This window comes from Lepisosteus platostomus, chromosome 12 (genome assembly GCF_059453375.1).
Source record: "Lepisosteus platostomus isolate fLepPlt1 chromosome 12, fLepPlt1.hap1, whole genome shotgun sequence".
Taxonomy (NCBI): Eukaryota; Metazoa; Chordata; class Actinopteri; order Semionotiformes; family Lepisosteidae; genus Lepisosteus; species Lepisosteus platostomus.
In genome coordinates this window covers 31,130,253-31,149,964 of record NC_142622.1, presented here as the reverse complement: position 1 = coordinate 31,149,964, position 19,712 = coordinate 31,130,253, and the positions used below count along the sequence as shown (strand labels likewise).

Below are 19,712 nucleotides of genomic sequence, written 5' to 3'. Positions count from 1 at the left end.
GGTAAATCTGTTCTATAATTAAGATGATCAATAATGTGGCGGTCTAATGTTTTGTTAATGTTGGAAACATAGCAAAAGTAGTAAAGAATAAGGATTGTTCATCTACAGTATGTGTGCTCGCTTTCTTGCTTTTAGAAGCAACCATCTTTTCCAAATTCTTCATGAACCGCATTCTGCACTGCCATGGACTTGTCAGATTGTCAGAAAGGATATGGCAGAAATTTACCTGTAATCTAATGATGAGTAATATTCCACAGTTACGCATTATCTTAAGGTCTCCAAATCATGAGTGACTCACTAGATGCTGAACAACTAGATTGACTGAAGTATTTAAATAGTCAGTTAATCTAAAAAACACTGATTTTTTAAGTGTTCTCCTTGAAAATAATGCGTCTTCCTTTGTCACTATGATTTTTTTGTATCTTGTCCGAGTCAGGGCTGTAAACAACTACTATTCTGTCCTTAATCTACCTAAAGTAATTAAATCTAATAGGACATGCAGAGGATATTCCTTGATTTCCCAAAAATTGACATTCAGTAAGAACATCAGGTAAACACTTGTATTATTCTTTGTTTTGGCTTGTTCTTTCAAATCATTGTTGACATGGATGGCAATTGATTGGAGATGTTACCTGAATTTGATCAGTCAAAGCAAGAATTGAGATCTGTTCTGTTTATCCTTATAAAAGAGTGGACTACCCTGGATATAGATTATTCATATCAGTGGGATCTTTCTAGATGGGTCTCTTGATTTCATTACAGGAAATGTGATTTATGTCAGCCTCAGCTTGGCACTGATAGTGAGTGTCATCTGCTGTGTGTTCAGGGACATTACTTGACAAAATACAAACTGTGTTCAATTATGCACTCACTGTGTTAGAGAATAGTCCAATCTATGAATTAAATAATTAATTCTAGTCACTGGCTCTGTTTAGCACTGGCATACACCTACCTTAAGATAAATTAAAATGAAGATATTTTATGATGTTTTTAATGGTGATACTATGCTGTATGAAAAAATGATAAAGCCCATAGCAGTTGAACTAAACAGCCAAACATGAATTTGTCTTTTCAAAATGTGTCTTTTCTGATTAGATGATTTTGTGCAGGTACTGTAGATCAGTTCATTATAGTTTTAAATTTCTAATTAATATTACGTTTACTTTACGTTTAGATAAAACAAAATATCACTCAGCCTTAATTCCTCGATCTTTCTAGGAGTTCTTTTTCCTAGATTCCAAGGTTATATTTAAAGGTGATTCTGAAGATTAAATCTGAAGAGAGAGTACAATGTTAAGCCTTTGTCTAATTTTTCAGGGTTTTTCAGGAATATCTGAACAGAATTTTCTTTACAAATACTTTCAGTGTAATAATATAATGTTTTCATCATTGGAGACATATTGTATATGAGTTTTCCATTGTTCCTTACAATTGTATTTGAACTTTGTTACATTCATTCTGATGTATTGAAAGTTAACACTTTCAGCAACAGTTCACTATTTAGTGCAAGGAGTAAATTCTACACGAATAAGTATTTTTGACAGCTATTGTGGTTGTCCTGTTGGTACAAGGTTTATAACGTGAAGTGCCCTGATATGATTTGCCAGAACCATTACAAAGTAGAAAGCCAACATATGCAGTTTGATGTAATGGCTTACCAGCATGTCTGAGCAGAGCCCTACCATATCAAAATTACCCCTTCATCATATCCTCTAAAATTGTGATATTCTCAACTGATGACACAAAGCTTCTGTGTTCCTGGTACAAGTATCAGCCCAAGGTTAAGCTTCTTGAAATGGCTGTTGCTTCGAGAGACTGCCGTAATTATGTCTGCTACATTTTGTGCTTGTTGTCATACTGTATGCAAATTACATTTTGGGTCTTTGAAACCTACTTGTTTTATATGGCAGAGCTTTGTCAAATGAAGTAAGCTTGTATTACTGCCAAATACATCCTATATACAGATGCAGCATAATGCACCATACAGCAAAGAAACATGCCGTATTATACAGCATGGTAACACCCAAAACCTTTTGTCTTTGTATTTTTTCAAATAATCTGATGCAGGACCACACTACTTTGTAAAACTGCCAGGTGGTGCAGTGAACATGTATGTGTAACATAATGTACAATAAACATGATTTTATCGTATTATTAAATATTATTTCCATGATAAAAATTAAATGTGTTTTAACCCATTATTGCTTTCCTGAGCTAGGCATACTGCACAGTAACACTAATAGTGATTTATTTAATTGAATATAGTATACAGAATTATTAGTATTTGTTTATAAATAGTAAAGAGAAAACATTAGTTTAAGTATCGATTTAAAAATCTATTATATATAGTGTCTTTTAAAAATTAAAGCAAATACCTTAAAAAAAGAAGTCAGTAGTTGTGAATGACTCAGAGAATGTATTTCAGTTGCATACTGTAACCACTTCAGTGTGAGACAGTGACTCAGTGGTAGAATTCTGGGCTGTCATATGAAACACCTGGGTTCGAATCCCAATCAGTGCCTAGCTCAATAGGAATAACCCTTCTACATTAATTAAATTTAATATGTATAAAATATTGACATTTATGTATCACAGTATGTTAAATATTAAATTAATATTAAAAATAAAATATATGCTGTTTAAAAAAACTAAGATTACTCAATAAAATACTTTATTGTTGTACTCTCTTGTGAACGCAACATTTTTTTGCAACATATGCATAAAAATAATCTAGAAATTAGAAAGTAATTAGTAATTACTAGTAATTAGAAAACATAATTTTCTTTTATACTGTACTTCGATCAGAAAATACTGCATTGTTCATTGTGCCACTGTAGTGGCTTTAAAACCATTCAGTATAAGATAAGATCACATTATTGGCCAGATACAATTTCTTGCATTAGGAATTCATCTTTTTTGCATACCCCAGCTTGCTCTCCATGAGACACAGACACACAGACAGGGAGAGAAGCTTGGGGTCAGAGCGCAGGGTCAGCCATTGTACAGCGCTCCTGGAGCAGTTGGGGTTAAGGGCCATGCTCAGGTGCCCAACGGAGTAGGATTCCTCTGCCACGGGATTTGAATTGGCAACCTTCCAGGCACAGGCACAGATCCCTAGCCACAGTGCCACCACTCCACCCTTTTTTTTTTTTTTTAGAAACCGCATATAAGATCAAATAAACAGTACAGTAAAAAACAATACAAATTACTGCTGTATTGGAGTTGGAAAAAATGTACTTCATCACAGAAACCAAACCAGCACAAACGCTTCTTTCCACAGCCCAAAGGAGTACATTGTTAATACTACATGAAATAAATTCCTTAAACTAAATATTTCCTGTTGCTTTTTATCGTTTTCTGTATCTGTTTTGAATTTTAGCCCATTATTCTTAACAAAACTGTTTTATCTTGGTAACATTTAAGGACTGTGAATTTGAGTCCTGCACCAAAATTTTTCCTTGAATGCTTGTGGCCTCATCTCTAATAAATTAACTCATTTTAGTAGAGGTTTAGCAGAAGCAGCATTCAGCATTTTAGATAAGAAAAACCTGTTGATAAATTCTCCCAATTAACAGTCTAGTCAAGTAACAACAACCAATCTAATACATTTATGGATTTATGACAGATTACGAGATAAAGACTGGGATTAAGGCTTTGTTCAGTTTTTCTGTTGCATTCTATAGTGTCTTGGTCAAAACTCGACTAAGTTAGGAACATTATCTAAGGAGAGGTGGGGCCATGGGTAGCTCAAAAGTAGTTCTCTCACCTTCATGGTTTATATTGCATTCAAAACAGATAGTTAGGATTTAACTTCTTCTCAGTGTAACAAATGTGTAAATAATAATAAATATAATTGCTTATACTAATATAGCACTTATATAATATAACACTCCACTCAAAGGGCTTTACAGGTAATGGGGACTCCCCTCCACCACCACCAATGTGCAGCTTCCACCTGGATGATGCAACGGCAGCCATAGTGTGCCAGAACACTCACCACACATCAGCTATCAGTGGGGAGGAGAACAGAGTAGCCAATTTACAGATGGGGATTATTAGGAGGCCATGATTGGTAAGGGAACATGAGAAATTTGGCCAGGACACCGGGGTTACACCCCAACTCTTTTCAAGAAACGCCCTGGGATTTTTAATGACCACAGAGAGTCAGGACCTCCGTTTTACGTCCCATCCGAAGAACGGCACCTTTTTACAGTGTAGTATCCCCATCACTATACTGAGGCATTAAAACCCACATGGACCGCAGGGTGAGCGCCCCCTGCTGGCCCCACTAACACCTCTTCCAACAGCAACCTTAGTGAATGAGGTCTCCCATTCAGGTACTAACCTGACTCACACCTGCTTAGCTTCAGTGGATTGCCAGTTCTGATTTGCAAGATGATATAGCTGCTGGCCATATTATGGCCAACTACTGCCATAGGGGGATTAAAGAAAACTTGCTATACAAGTCATTTGACCTCCAGAGAGTAAGCAAGCAGCTCTATTACCCTGCAGCTCATAACTGGCAACCTACTGAAGCTAAGCAGGTGTGAGCCTGGCCAGTACCTGGTTGGGAGATCACTGACCTCATGGAATCTTTCACTGCAGGACAGAACACAGAGAGTGTCTCATGAGATCCATCTATCCATTTTCTAATTGCTTTATCCAATACAGGGTCACGTAGGTGACTGTATTGTGATTCACACACCCACATGGTCATAACAACTTGCTCTGCACAAGAACTGTCAGTAGAGGGGTTAATAATGCTGTACCCACATTTGCCAAAATTGAGCAAATCATTTTGGCATTTTTTACCCTCATGAAGTTCATTTTGTAGAAAAGGCAAAAAACGGAGCTAGAAACTGTAGATTGTTTTAGTCATGGATTTGGAAATAAACGTGATAACACATATCAACCAAGTAGAAAACACCTCACTAATCATACAGTAGGACTGTCTGGGCGGTGCAGTGGCTCTGTGGCTAAGGATTTACGCCTGTTGATGGAAGGTTGGGGGTTCGTATTCCATGGCCGTCAGAGGAATCCTACTCCACTGGGCTCCCAAGCAAGGCCCTTAACCCCAACTTCTCCAGGGGCGCCGTATAAATGGGTGACCCTGCGCTCTGACCCCAACTTTCTCTCATCTATGTGTCTCATGGAGAGCAAGTTGGGGTATGTGAAAAAACAAATTCCTAATACTATGTATGCCGTGTATGCAGATTTGTAAATAAGAAATTCAGTTCCTAACTTGAATTAGATAGAGAGTCTGTGGCAAATCTTGAAAACAGCTGTCCATCAATGATTCCCAAACAACTTGACAGACCCTGAGCATATCTGCAAATTAGAATGGGAGTAAATTGCACCATTCAATTGTGAGAAGTCTGCAGTAACTAAAAGATGCTGCAACCATGTACAGTATTGACTTAGGGGGTGAATACTTATGGATTCACATATTTTAGTGTACTAAATTTCCTTTGCAGTTTTGTAGACATTTAATTTCCTTTGCTCAGTTGGAGCATTTGTGTTGTTATTAAAAATATTGACTTTAAAAAATGTGTATACTGTACATAATATGCAATTCAACATAATGGGGCAACATTGTTTAAGGGTTGAGTTTATAGCTGTTTAAATGGGAGCAAAATAAGTCATAAGGAAAATCTATCATTTTAACCTGTGGAGAAGTCAAAATAAATTATTAATTAAAAAATAAAAATGTAGTGTAATGGCCATTCTTACTGTCTTTTTATGCATTATTATATTAATTATATTAATTAATATATTCATATTATATTATTGCTTCTTTCCTCACAGAATAGTAGTCTTAACATTTCAAATATTTTATGTATTTCATACAGAAACTTAATCGACATAATATTAGGATCCAGTAATTATCTTTTTTTTTTACTTTTTCTTCAGGAAAGATTTGGTGAATCTTGTACAATATAACACTTTGTTAAAGTTTTGTTTTCCCACAGCTTAAATGTTGTGTTCATAAATCTTTAGAGTAGTCTGTGACTTGGGTCCAAAAAGCAGTTACAAGCAAATTGAGAGAAAAAAATCAATAGCTTTCTACAGTATAGGAAAGGATTTAATGTTTATCACAATCCTTCAGCATCTTTGTAAATTTGTGTGTTTTTACACTCTTTAAGGTCAAAGCTCCAAGAATGTCAGCTCATCTCCAAGCATTGAGAGTCTTCCTGGGGGACGAGACCATACTGCTTCACCTCCCTTGTCAGCTACAAAAAAGGATTCTTTCTTTAATATCTCCCGTTCTCGCTCACATAGCAAAACCATGGGCAAAAAGGATTCTGTAAGTTGGATCAAAAGTGCTGTATTTTTCTTGTCTCTACTCCTGACCAGAGAAAACATTTGACCTTTTTCTAGGCTGCTAATAGTTGATTGGAAATATTAATGTCTTACTAAATGCAAAGCTATTTTATAGCACTAAGTGAAAATCTCATTAATACTCTTATTCGGATAGTACTAAACATGTGTGATGGAAGAAGAAACTGTATATGGTGTTAACATAACAGTTTTACCTCTTAGTTTGTGTGCTGAGAAAATTACTACAGTATGTACAATTCCAAGACAGATATGGGTAGGAGAAACATATTATCATTAATTTGTTCTTGGCCTTTATTTAACAACTACCAAGTATTCAAATAACTTATTACTTTTAAATTAAAGGAGTGTTCACAATATTCCTGAAGTTGAATATTGTTAGTAGTTATAAATTTAGATACATGCCATGTGATTGTTATTATGATTATTTTTCCAATTAATTCAGCATTTATTAGCCAGATAATAAAATTAATAACTTTAAACTTGAGGACAATAATCGTGACTTTCCTTCTAAAGCCTCATTCTGTCTTTTCTGATTATATACAGTATTCACAATCAGAAAACTCAATCCACTTCATTGATTAACAGATTTGTAATGAAACAAGTAAAGGTTTATTCCATACTGAAGGCTCACGAAAAAGCCTTCACAGCCAAAACGTTGAGTCTCTTTTCTCCTCTTTTCAGCATGGAATAAACCTTTACTTGTTCCTTTGCAGCCAATGCATGCTGACGTAGATACCTACTTGAACTACTGTACTTTAGATTTGTAATGATATTTGTGGGACTACAATCACATGCAAGCCTCCCAAAGTAGTGGTCCTGGGAGAAGTGGTCCTTAGGTCCTGATGTTCATTGAGTGAATAACAACATGTGTTATTCATTCTTTGTATTATTATCTGTAAAACAATTCAAAAGCTTAATTTATTCCAGCTGAGGAACATTGCACGCACCCATCTCATTAGTATCACCTTACTCTTGAGTTTAATTAAGATAGAAATGTAAAATCTTGTGGTAATGAATATATAACTGTTCCAAGTCTTTCGTTGTATTTTATTCCTTTATATTTTTAGATACTGTAAAAAATAAGGGTTTTGCTAAGTATTCTTTATATTTCTTTAATGAGATACTTGAAGATCAAAGACTGCAACTAAAATAATATCAAGGCACTCTTAAGCCTATCATAGTATGATTATTAATAAATGCATGTTAATAGTGTCATGTTGAAAATAAGTTTGTTAGTTTTTAATGTTTCCTAAAGATCATAGTGAAGGTTGAGGAATGAAACTGTGTAATGTATTTGAAAAGAGAACAAGAAGCTCTTTTTTAGATTAAATGTTGTATAAGATTAATAAGATCTTTGGGTCCTTTAGCTGCTATCACCAAACATGCCGGAGAAACTGAATGGCATCTGCACCTTTTTCCCACAAGACTATTTTCTATAACTTGATTGCCTAAATTGCAAACAGTATTCTAAATGAGGCCTTAGTGCAGCCTACAATTTTGAGATAATATCCCATGATTTAAATTCTTTACTTATAACTGTACTGTATATTCTATCACTTTGTTTGTCTTTTTGTTGGCTTCCACACATTCCTCACATAAACACTTTTTCTAGCATCTTCTTGTTCAGTGTTACAACCCCAAGTGTCTAGGGGTAAAGGGGCGTAACATTTAGGATGGATTTGGATGCAGGTGGGTTTCTGGTTAGGGACTTAGGAAGCGTGACAACAAGTTTGGAGCAAAAGTGATTTATTTTAAAGTGAATAAGTAGCTGGTATGTAAACAGGACACAAACACACAGGGAAAAGGAACTTGAGCGATGCCAAAGGAAAGAAAATAAGGAAAATGGAGCTGGCTAGTAAAGTGAGGAGAAGCTGACCTAACTTCCAAAAACAAAAACCTGCAACACTTGGTCTTTGGCATCTTCTAACCTCTTACCTAACCTTCACTAACTACCCAAAACCATACAAGACAAAAGGCACTCACCCGTCCTAAAATAGTGTTTCTAATACAAAGACCAACTGCGTGTCCAGAATATATCCGACAACCTTAACTAATCCTTTACACAAACAAAGTGAACTACGAATTCAAATAAGAGAAATCAAGAGTAGACACTAGGAATTGGGTACAAAAGAGCACAGAGGTTGATTTAACACATTTGGGCAAGGTAATGGTGAAATACAGGATAATACAAACAAACGAAAGTACAAGAAGACGAAACAAATCCGAAGCTATACGGAAACACGCACAAAGTGAAATGAATGAAAACGAAGAGAAGCAAAGCCAAAGCAAAATGAAAGCGAAAAGAAATCCAGCTGAGCCGAGCAGAACTGATGTCAAGCGATAGGCCCCCTCATTCGGAAAACCTCCAAGTTAAATACTGAAGAAGTATAGTTCTGATTGGTCAAGAAGCTGATTGATGATGATGTAATATGGAAACAATGGTGTAATGATGGACCAATGGGGGGGGTCCCTGAATACACGAAGCAGAAAAAAACAAAAACATGGACACGCCCGGGGACGTAACATTCAGCATTTCCCATTTTATGTATAGTTTGTGTTTTTTTCTACCTGCATGCAAATCTTGCACTTTTCTACATCAAATGTCATCTGCCATTTTTTCTATTGAGTTTGCTAATCTTCCTAATTTAGTATCATCAGGAAACTGGTTTAGTTTTTCACCTATACCAGAATGTAAATCATTTATATAAATTAAGAAGAGTAGTGGTCTTAGTACAGGTCCTTGTGGTACTCCACAAATTACATCATCCCAAGTATTGCATTCAGTTCCAATCTTTACCCTTTTTTTATTTTTCTATACAGTAACCTGTTTTCAATCCATACAATTGTTTCCCTGAATGTCTCCCACAAGCCTTTAGAAAATCTAAATACACCATACAGTATGATATGGCCTTTGTGTATCCAGTATGGTTCAAAGTTGGTTGGTAACAAGTTGTTTAGGCACGAACTACCTTTTCTTAATCCATTTTGACTATTTCCTAGGATATTATTTCCATATAGTTAATCATCTAGTTCTGTTTTCATAAAGTTCCAGTTAATAGAAGTAGGGCTTATTGGCATATAATTACTTGGTTCATTTTTCACACCTTTTAATGGATGCATTCTACCTTAGCAATTCTCCAGTCCCTGGGTACTAACCCTGTCTTAAGCAGCTGTTGTTAGATTTGTGTTCATGGCTTCTGAATAACATGTCTTTTTTTTTCTTGAGTACTTTTGGTAAGCTTCCATCAGGCCTTGGGGTATCTTAAGTGCTTCTATTCTGAAAACACATATCCCTTGTCTGTGCTAATTCTATTTAATACAGAACTTTGTCATTCTACTACCTAATGCATATTTTGAACTTATTCCTTAGTGAAAATCCAAAATGAAATACTAATTTAGTACATTGGCCATTTGGCTTTCATTGTCAAGAGTTTTTTTTTTTTTTTTCATTTTTGTCCCATGTTATTTCATCCTCAGTGTTTTTTTATTGTTGTGGTATTTGAAAGAACTTATTTGTTTTGTGCCTCAATTGCAATATACCTTTCAATTTCTCTCCTTTCTAATAGTAATTTTTACTCTACATGTGATTTTGATTCATTATACACTTTTTCTGAAACACTATCTTCTTGTTTTTGGAACAAGTAATACGTTTATTCCATGATGAAAAAAGAAAGATAACACAACGTTTCGGCCATGGAGCCTTCTTCAGGTGTCAGGTGTCTTCAGGTGACACCTGAAGAAGGCTCCACGGCCGAAACATTGTGTTACTTGTTCCTTTGCAGCCTACGCATGCTGACGCAGCTACCCACCTGAACTTCTTGTTTTTCATCATTAAATTGTTAAAAAGCACTCTTTTCCTTTGTACTTTTCTTTATTGATTTGTTGAACTGTTTGGGATACCGTTTTCAGCTTATTTGTTCACTGTTGGGATCAATTTCATCTGTGCTTCAAGTAGAATCTCTTTTTACTGTTACCATTCATTTTTTACCATTTTCATAATACCATTTAACTTGTCTTAGACTGTCTCATTCCTTGAAAGTCTGCTTCCTTATAGAGCGCATTTATATTATGATTACAGTTCTCTAATAGTTCTCTTACCTGCAAGCATTTCCTTTAGTAGGTGCTCTGACAAACTAGGTAAGAAAGCAGGCATCTACCCTTCCTGTTTCTGCTGTGAATATACTGTACTGTAGGTCTTTCCCTATGTATTGGTCTTTCCCACTTTCTAATGACAGTTCATCTTGATGTAATGAAAAGGTATTCTCAAAACAAGAGGCTTTACCAGTAGAAAACTTTACAAGTTTTACTAGAAAACAGTTACAAGAGTCTTATTAAAATTGTTACTGTATATGATAAATCTTTTCAGTTCATATGAAAAGATAATTATGCACATAACTAAGAAGCAATGCTTTATTAGATTGTAAATATTTTGTATGTTTTCAAGAATATTAATACAGGATACATGTATTCAAATATCTTCAGAAGTTAGGGACATGCCTTTGTCAGAGTTCTGCAATTAAATGCGGAAATTGGGTAATTGTCATGCTAAATATGTACATAACTGTTCAAATTACGAAATTGAGTGAGGAGCACCATCAATGTGCATTGGCTTCAAAGGAACAATTAAAAGTTAATTCCACACTGAAAAACAAAAAGGAGAAACACAGCCTGCTGTATGTTAAGCCTTCTTGAGGTGTAAAATGGCAAGGATATAAAGCACAGGAGAACAAAGGGCAGAGTTGAGTGAGAATGGGTGCACTGGTGAGAAAGAATATGCACAGGAAGGGGGATCAGGGGGAGAGGTGTGAAAAGTTCAGTTCTGTAAATGAATGGACAGGATTTAAAAAGAAAAAATAATAAAATATTATAAATATTAAATATTAAACTTCTACGTCCTATTCACTCACTGATTCAGACAGATATTTTTCAGTCATTAATTGTCCTGCTAGCAGTACACATACATTTTGCTATCTGCAAAATTAGCTGAGGATTTCAAATAAAACAGGTTAAAGGTTAGATTTATCCTCTGGGTAATGTTTAAGGAAAACGTTCTCTAATAAACTGTACCAAAAATGACAATGTATATGCTAAATTGGTATGTTATTTCCTATATCATAGTTCATGCATGAAATTTCCTGCTGAACATGATCATTTCAAAGATTAAATTGTGTTCATAATTTATATTATGCTCATCTTCCTTAAATGGCTCTATTAGAGAAGGAAGACTGGTGAATTTAGGTTTCAAGTATGCATTTAAGAATTATCGAAGATATATTGAGTTTAAGATCTCTTTTAATCAGAGTTCTTGGATTATATTTAGATATTTTGTGCCTCTTAGATGAATGGTACTTTCATCTCATCTGGATTTACATTTATTAATCCTAGAGCACATTTAGTTCAGGTGGGTAGCTGCGTCAGCATGCGTAGGCTGCAAAGGAACAAATAATAGGTTTATTCCATGCTGAAAAGAGAAGAAAGAAAACACAACGTTTCGGCCGTGGAGCCTTCTTCAGGTGTGAGAAAGACAGGGCAGTAAGCAAAGGTAATTTAGCAGGAGAACAAAAGCTGGGAGAGAGGAGGAACGAGAGGCGGGAGCAGGGGACAGAAAGAGAGGCCAATCAAGAGGTGTGAAGTCAGGATAGGTGAAGACAGGTGTGAAATGAAACCTACAATGAAAAGAGAGAAATTAGAAGAAAAGTAGTCTGTCGTTGAGAGAAGGGGGGAGGTGTGATTCTAGCTGCAGGATAATTTTGGTTTCTGTAGTCTTTCTGATGTATGAATTCGGAAAACTGTCTTTGAGAACACAGACGGAGAGATTAGAGTGGTCATGGCTGTCCGAGGTGAAATGAGAAACAATGGGCTTGTAGAGATCTTTAATCTTCACAGCCCTAACATGTTCTCTGAAGCGGTCTCCGAATCTCCTTTCTGTTTTTCCAATGTAGATGGGTGGGCATTTACTGCAAGAGATAATATAATAATAATAATAAACTTTATTTTATATAGCGTCTTTAAAGGTGGCTTCTCAAAGCGCTTTACAGGATGACAATAACAATAAATAAGAGGAATACAACAATAAATAAGAAGAATATAAAAATGAAAAACTGGTGAGAGGGGCGGCAGCCAAAGAGAGAAATGAGGAAGATTTGATTTTATCTGAGTTTTCATTGCTTTGGAGATTCTTGGGAAAATCTTTTTTGGACAGGGTAATTACTGTGAATTACTGGGCATAGTTCTTAAAGCTTTTTCATAAGAATGTTCTGGATCCATAAAATCAATCAAGAAAACTCAGGCCTCAAAAGGGTCTGTATTAAATGTTGTGTAACTTGATAAACCACAGACCCTGAACTCTGCAGTTTCTATCTGAGAAATCTGCAAACTAAAATTTGCCTGGCATAAAGCAGTAAATAAATTAAAAGAATTGAGTGACACTTTTGGCCTCTGACCTCTCAGATAAAGATCTTTACTACAATAGTACAAAATAACATAAGTATTAGTCACATTGAGTCTATACAGTTTATACTTATTTTCATTGATTTATAGAGTCTGTCACCTACAGTGTATTGAAGAGTCTTTCAGTTCTTTGTGCCATAATTTAATGTTTGGAACATGTCTTGGCAGTCAGATCCTTTATTTTCTGTTTCAGGAAGAGGACTTGGAAGCCCAGATCTCATTCCTTCAAGGGCAGCTTAATGACTTAGAAGCTATGTGCAAGTACTGTGCTAAGATGATGAACCTACACATTGGTAAGTTAAGAACCAGCTCAAAATTGTAAACCCCACATGTGATATTCTCAACATATAACATTACAGAATGTACTGTACAGTATATACAGATATATAAAGGCATGTTTGGTGCTTTATTCAGCCAACACCATTCGTACTGTTAAACATGGTGGTGGCAGCATTATGATTTAGTTCTGCATCTCATCAGCAGGGACTGAGAAGCTTGTCAATGCTGATGAGAACATAAATGGAGTTAAGTATTGACAAAGCATAGAGGAAAACCTGCTTCAAACCTTAAACTGGGATAAAAAAACTCACTTTTCCAGTGTTCAGTCAGGGCAGTGTTCTAACTCACAAGGCCAAAGATCCAGTGGGGTGGCTTAAGATTATAACCATGAATATCCGCGATTCAAGTCTTGACTTGAATCCTATTGATAATTAGTGGAAAGACATGAAAACGACTGTCCTCAAACAACTTGAGAGAGCTTGAGCACATTTACCAAGAAAAATGGGGAATATCGCACCTGTCTGTGTGTTAAGTTGGTAGAGACTTACCCAAAAAGACTTGCAGTTGCAATTACTGCCAAAGGTGTTTCCACCAAATATTGACTTTACAAGTCTGAATACCTTTGCAATCTGCATTTCTAATTTTTCCCATTTACTGGGATTTTTTCTAGAGTTTACTCCAACTTATATTACCCTTAAGACCTTTTCAGTTTGAGAATTCATATTTAAAATAAAATGTTACATTTCAAAATGTGTATGCATCATTTTGCAGTGTCACAAAATGGGAAAGAGTAGGAATAAATAAGAATTGTCTGATTGCTTTTGCACTTCTGCACCTTTGCACTTTTTTGTACTTTTCAGTAAAGACAGTGAAGTTAAGAAAATCACCATATGGATAAGGCCTATAAGAGCCTTCCTAACTCAGGACTTCATGTGTTGTTCAAGGTTACTACAATTCAGGTCACTAGTTCACAGCAGGAGTGGATTTCTGTTCTATATCTGTTCTGCATTGCTGTTCTGTAGCAGCTGTTTAATTTTCCTTCAGTATCAGTTCGGTAGGTATATGAAGACAACTTCTGGCACATGGGAATTTTTTTAGCCTCTTACTTTGTCTCTTCCGTGTTTTTGGCATCAAGCTCTGCTGCCCTGGTGGGCTTGAAGATTAGATTACCTTAATTTTCCATAGACTCTTCCCTAAAATATGCTTAATGAAAGGACAGAAGCAATGTGACACTAGCGATATGGAGTGTTTAGTACTCTGGAGTCATAACCCCTGCATGGGGTGCTACTGTTGTACCCTTAAGCAGGGTACTCAGATTGCGTCAGTAAAATGCCCAGCTGTACAGATAGGTACTAAAGGTTAGCTATCAATTATATAATCAGAGCCCCAAAGGAGTGTAAAAAGAGGCTGTTTTAAAGAGATCTTATATGAACTGAAGTATTAACTACTTGTTTATATTGCTGTAATTTCTGTGACCATGCTCCTAACACAAGTATGAACTTAATTGATTTGAGTTTTAACATACAGCTGTAAAATTCTGTATAGTTTGGAAAGACACAGAAGAAATTGGTGTTATTATGCTTTTCTGTTATCTAACAAAATGCTTTGTATTGGAAAATGAAAGGACTTTATAAAATGGTTTAAAAAGAACTACAATTAAAAATGGAGTACAGTAAATTCCAAATACATAAAAAGGGTATTAGGCCAAGAGAGACAGAAAAAAATATTGTTACTGTTGCCGGAAAAAAAATCGAAGCTAAATAAAGTTTTTAAATAGTTTTTTTTTACAACACAAATATGGCGTGGCTTATTTAATGATCATTACATATAGCTTTCTAAAATGCAACAGGGAGATGTTCTCGTTTTAAAAAATCTTAGATATTATTTTCTTCTAAATGGAAATGATTTTCATTGGCTGATGTCCCATATGTCCCACTTTATTCTAGTGACTTGCATGTGTTCTTTTTTGAAAATTTCTTACCGTTTTGAAACTTTCTAAATGATAGTATGTTTATATGTCTTTTTATTCTTTAATAGATTTTAATTTAAAATATTGTATACTTTGAAAAATGTTTTTTTTTTAAATATTCTCAGGCAAAATCCAAGAAGTCATTTTGCAAGAGAATCTGGAAAAAGAAGATGAGGTCCTAGTCTCCCTTGCTGGACTTAAGCAGGTAAATAAGTTGAAAAGGGCTAATTCTGACACAGTACTACAGGGAGTCCCCAATACGCATTAGGTTTGGGGACAAAAAAGTCATGACATATAGTGATAAAATATGATGAAAGTGGTCATTGCTTACATTACATGCAGCTAGGACCACACCTTCGCCCTTCTCTTAACGACAGACTACTTTTCCTCTAAATTTTCTCCATTGGAAGTTTCATCTCACACCTCTCTCCACCTATTCTGACTTCACACCTCTTGATTGGCCTCTCTTTCTGTCCCCTGCTCCCGCCTCTCGCTCCTCCTCTCTCCCAGCCTTTGTTCTCCCGCTACATTACCTTTGCCTACTGCCTTTGTCTTTCTCACACCTGAAGAAGGCTCCACGGCCGAAATGTTGTGTTTTCTTTCTTCTTTTTTTGAGCATGGAATAAACCTATTATTTGTTCCTTTGCAGCCTACGTATGCTGACGCAGCTACCCACCTGAACTACTATTGCTTGCATTCACCACTTTATAAACTTTATACTTTAGTAACAATAATTAAAACAAAAATGGTATATTAGAGTGCTGGGATATTCACAGAACACCACCAGACAAAGTTATTTTAATTATATCGAGGCATCTTATAACAAGGATCCCTGCATTATTGTTGACTTTATAAGTAGATTTGTACTGTGCCCAATTAAAATTAGAACAGAATGTGTCTTGGTATTGGTATAGTAGTATACCAGACAAATAAGTACTAGAACCCACGATGAAGTTTGAGTAACTGAGTTATTGCATGCAAGGCACATTAAGACCAAAGTTCGAAATATAGGTACAAAACTTCCAGTTTATATAGCAAATTTCAACCGCTTCTGACGCAAATTGTTGCCATAGTAATGGGGGGCCCCTATGTTTGGACATTCCCAAGACTTTGAACACTTCTGATGGTCGGTTTTATCTTTCCTTAGTTGGGTGGAGTCTTTATCTTGCACTTGGAATTTCATATCAATTAACTCCCATCCCACCATAACTCAAAGGTGCATAAGCATGGAATTTCTTGTGTTACAAGAAGTCTTTGTGCAGAAAGAAATCAGTTAACCCCCTTTTCACATCTTATCTTTCTTCAGTATATTAGGTAGGTAGCGGTGTCAGCATTCGCATAGGCTGCAAAGGATCCGGTAAAGGTTTATTCCATGCTGAAAAGAAAAGAGACACAACGTTTCGGCTGTGGAGCCTTCTTCAGGTGTCTTTTCTTTTCAGCATGGAATATATCTTTACCTATATCTTAGTATGCTGAGAGAAGAACACTGGTTACCCAGGTTAGTCTATACTTTTGTATAATGTACATCTAAAACATAATTAGATCTTCATTAAAGTATTAATTAAAGATGATGATCCTGATTACACTTATAACAAAATACATAATATATATAGTATTATATTATAATACAGATTATTTAAATAATTGATCCAATGGTAGATATCCTTTTGTGAATACGTACAGTACATAAATCCTTAGATTCATTGGTGGCTCTTCTTTAAGCAGCAATTACTTCAACTATACATTAGTTGTTCATACAACTAAACATAACTTTTTGTCAGTCTCTCGCATTGGCTGTTATGAATTTTGGCCCATTCTGCCTTATAGAACTGCTTTAGGTCTCTTACAATAGAGGGTTTCCTTGCGCACACAACTTGCTTCAGGTCCTGCCATAACATTTCAATGCAAAATTTCTTCTTCAGCCATTCTGTTGTAGCATTGCCTGTATTTTAAGAGTATTTAAGTTTTGTCTGACACTCTCTTCCACAATTGTCTGATGAAATCGGTCGATGATAGCAGTCTGTCTAGGTCATAAGACAGCAAAGTGGTCTTGCCATGATACTCCCATCATGTTTGACAGTCAGGATGATGATCTTCTGTTGGGAAGGCAATGTGTTGCCATTCAAATAATTTCTCACTGTTGCAAAAAAGCATATCATTGTGACACATCTATCTAGAGAACATTCTTCCAATATACTTTGTGGATAAGCGTAAAGTCTGTGAAGGTGCTCTGTGGCAAACTAGTGCTGTTTTGCCAGGGGTGTAAAAATACTCAAATATGTTACCAGAGTAAAAGTACTTTTTCTTCCAAAAATAAGTAATTCAGTAAAAGGTTCAATTTCAGGGCCAGCAGGGGGCGCTCACCCTGCGGTCCATGTGGGTCCTAATGCCCCAGTATAGTGACGGGGACACTACTGTAAACAGGCGCCATCCTTCGGATGAGACATAAAACCGAGGTCCTGACTCTCTGTGGTCATTAAAAATCCCAGGATGTTTCTTGAAAAGAGTAGGGGAGTAACCCTTGCGTCCTGGCCAAATTTCCCATTGGCCTCCTAATAATCCCCATCTATGAACTGGCTTCATTACTCTGCTCTCCTCCCCACTGATAGCTGATGTGTGGTGAGCGTTCTGGTGCACTATGGCTGCCGTCGCATCATCCAGGTGGATGCTGCACATTGGTGGTGGTGGAGGGGATCCCCATTACCTGTAAAACACTTTGAGTGGAGTGTCCAGAAAAGCGCTATATAAGTGTAAGCAATTATTATTATTAATTATTTGAGAAAACTGTACTCAAGTAAAAGTACAAAAGTATCACCAGAAAGTAAAAAGCAGCTGTCCTTTCTGATATTACCATGACTTTATTTACCTATTTTCACTAATTTTCCCAGCCTGTTATAATTAATAAAATAATCCAACAAGTGTTCAAGTGTTCAATCCAACAATACTTTCAGTGCATAATTTATAGAAAGTATAAAAATTGTTCTCTGTTGAAATAGCTTAGTTTCCTAAGTCTCAGTTGGCCTCTTTTTATAAACGGTCTCACAGCATTTGTCACATCTTAGGTTTGTGTATATGACCATTAAGACAGTAGGTTTGAGGGGTGTTGGATTTTTTTCTAAAATGTTCTTTCCTTTTCAAGACATTTAACTTCAAAGAGAACACATTACATCATTTAATAAAATCATCTAGAATGGGCCTGTGGTTTTCTGGGTATTTTAATAAGCTTACCGGGACTTTATCAACAAATTTATTGAGATGCCTGTGTGTTTGCTTTTACACTTATTAGTGGTCGAAATGTACAGTAGGGGAGACGGAACACAACCCTCTGGTGATCCAGTGGAAGTGTAGTGAATGTCACACCTGTTAAGACCTGTATGTTAAGAAGTCTAGGACACATTTTATCAAGTGGTGGTTTAAATTGACATTTTTTTTTCTGTGTTAACTGTAGATTTCTTCCATAGAAAGGGGATGATTTGTAAAATAATCTAAATCTAAAAATGCAAGTTAAAAATGTCACATAACTGTACATAAAGATTGTAGGAACTCTTTCACACTCATTGTCTAGACCTGCACTTTTCCTTACATTAATTATCCTAAACTACACACCTCTACTAATCAGCTGAGGTAGTTTTATGTTTTTATTCAAAACTGGTATAAAACAGATTTAAATTAATTGCATCTTTCAAAATATAGCTAGCTCTTTAAATTAAACCAACTAGCTAAAGAACAAATTGCACAACCTCCATGTTTCTTTAAATTTGTTGGTGAGTTGGTGTAGGCTGAGACTTCCACCAATCTTACTCACTGCACTAATAAACAGGGGTATATTACAGACTGTGGACATAAATTCCCTAACTTTCACATAAATGCACCATACAGAATGCGAACTTTCTAGTAAAATTATTGCTATGTATTATATAAAGGTATATATTCTTACTGTTTTTTATAACTGTATATGTTTTAGATGTATATGTAATTTTTGAATTTTTCTATGCTCCTCCTTTATGTTCTCTAAATGCAAAGCACCCTAAGAAAGTTCACAGACTACATTTTTAGTTAAATATAACTAATTTTACTTTAAGAGAAGAAAGGAAACGCAACGTTTCGGCTAGGGAGCCTTCTTTGGGTATGAGGAAGAAGGCTCCACAGCCGAAACGTTGTGTTTCCTTTCTTCTCTTTTCAGCATGGAATAAACCTTTACTTGTTCCTTTGCAGCCTACGCATGCTGACGCAGCTACGTACTTGAACTACTTCAGTAAAGTACAGATTTCGAAAGAATATACTTAAGTACAGTAGTGAAGTAGTCCTACGTCGTTGCTTCACATGCCTGTGTTTGGCAGTGTACTTTTTAGAGAGGAATAGATTTTCCTTGTTGTTCATGACTTCCTAGTTGATTTTTCGGGTTGCTCTTGAGAAAATATTAACAGGATGCACACACCTTGGTAGAGTCACTCAAATATTTTGAATTAATTTTCTATCCCCTCCAGATGATGAGCATTAGCTACTCTTTTTCTCAGGACATCTGAAATAATAATAATTGCTTACACTTATATAGTGCTTTTTTGGACACTCCACTCAAAGAGCTTTACAGGTAATGGGGACTCCCCTGCACCACCACCAATGTGCAGCATCCACCTGGATGATGCGAAGGCAACCATAGTGTGCCAGAACGCTC

The 19,712-nt window shown here is 35.9% G+C and overlaps 1 protein-coding gene across 1 annotated transcript in view; it reads left to right on the top strand.

Moving 5' to 3' along the window:
- The window catches only part of tbc1d5 (TBC1 domain family, member 5), a 234,540-nt gene that overhangs the window by 202,813 nt on the left and 12,015 nt on the right, over nucleotides 1-19,712 (top strand). Inside the window, exons 19-21 of the mRNA XM_088601617.1 lie at nucleotides 6,144-6,304; nucleotides 12,983-13,082; nucleotides 15,163-15,242. Coding sequence (XP_088457743.1) covers nucleotides 6,144-6,304; nucleotides 12,983-13,082; nucleotides 15,163-15,242 — 341 coding nt within the window. The remainder of the gene's footprint in view (nucleotides 1-6,143; nucleotides 6,305-12,982; nucleotides 13,083-15,162; nucleotides 15,243-19,712) is intronic.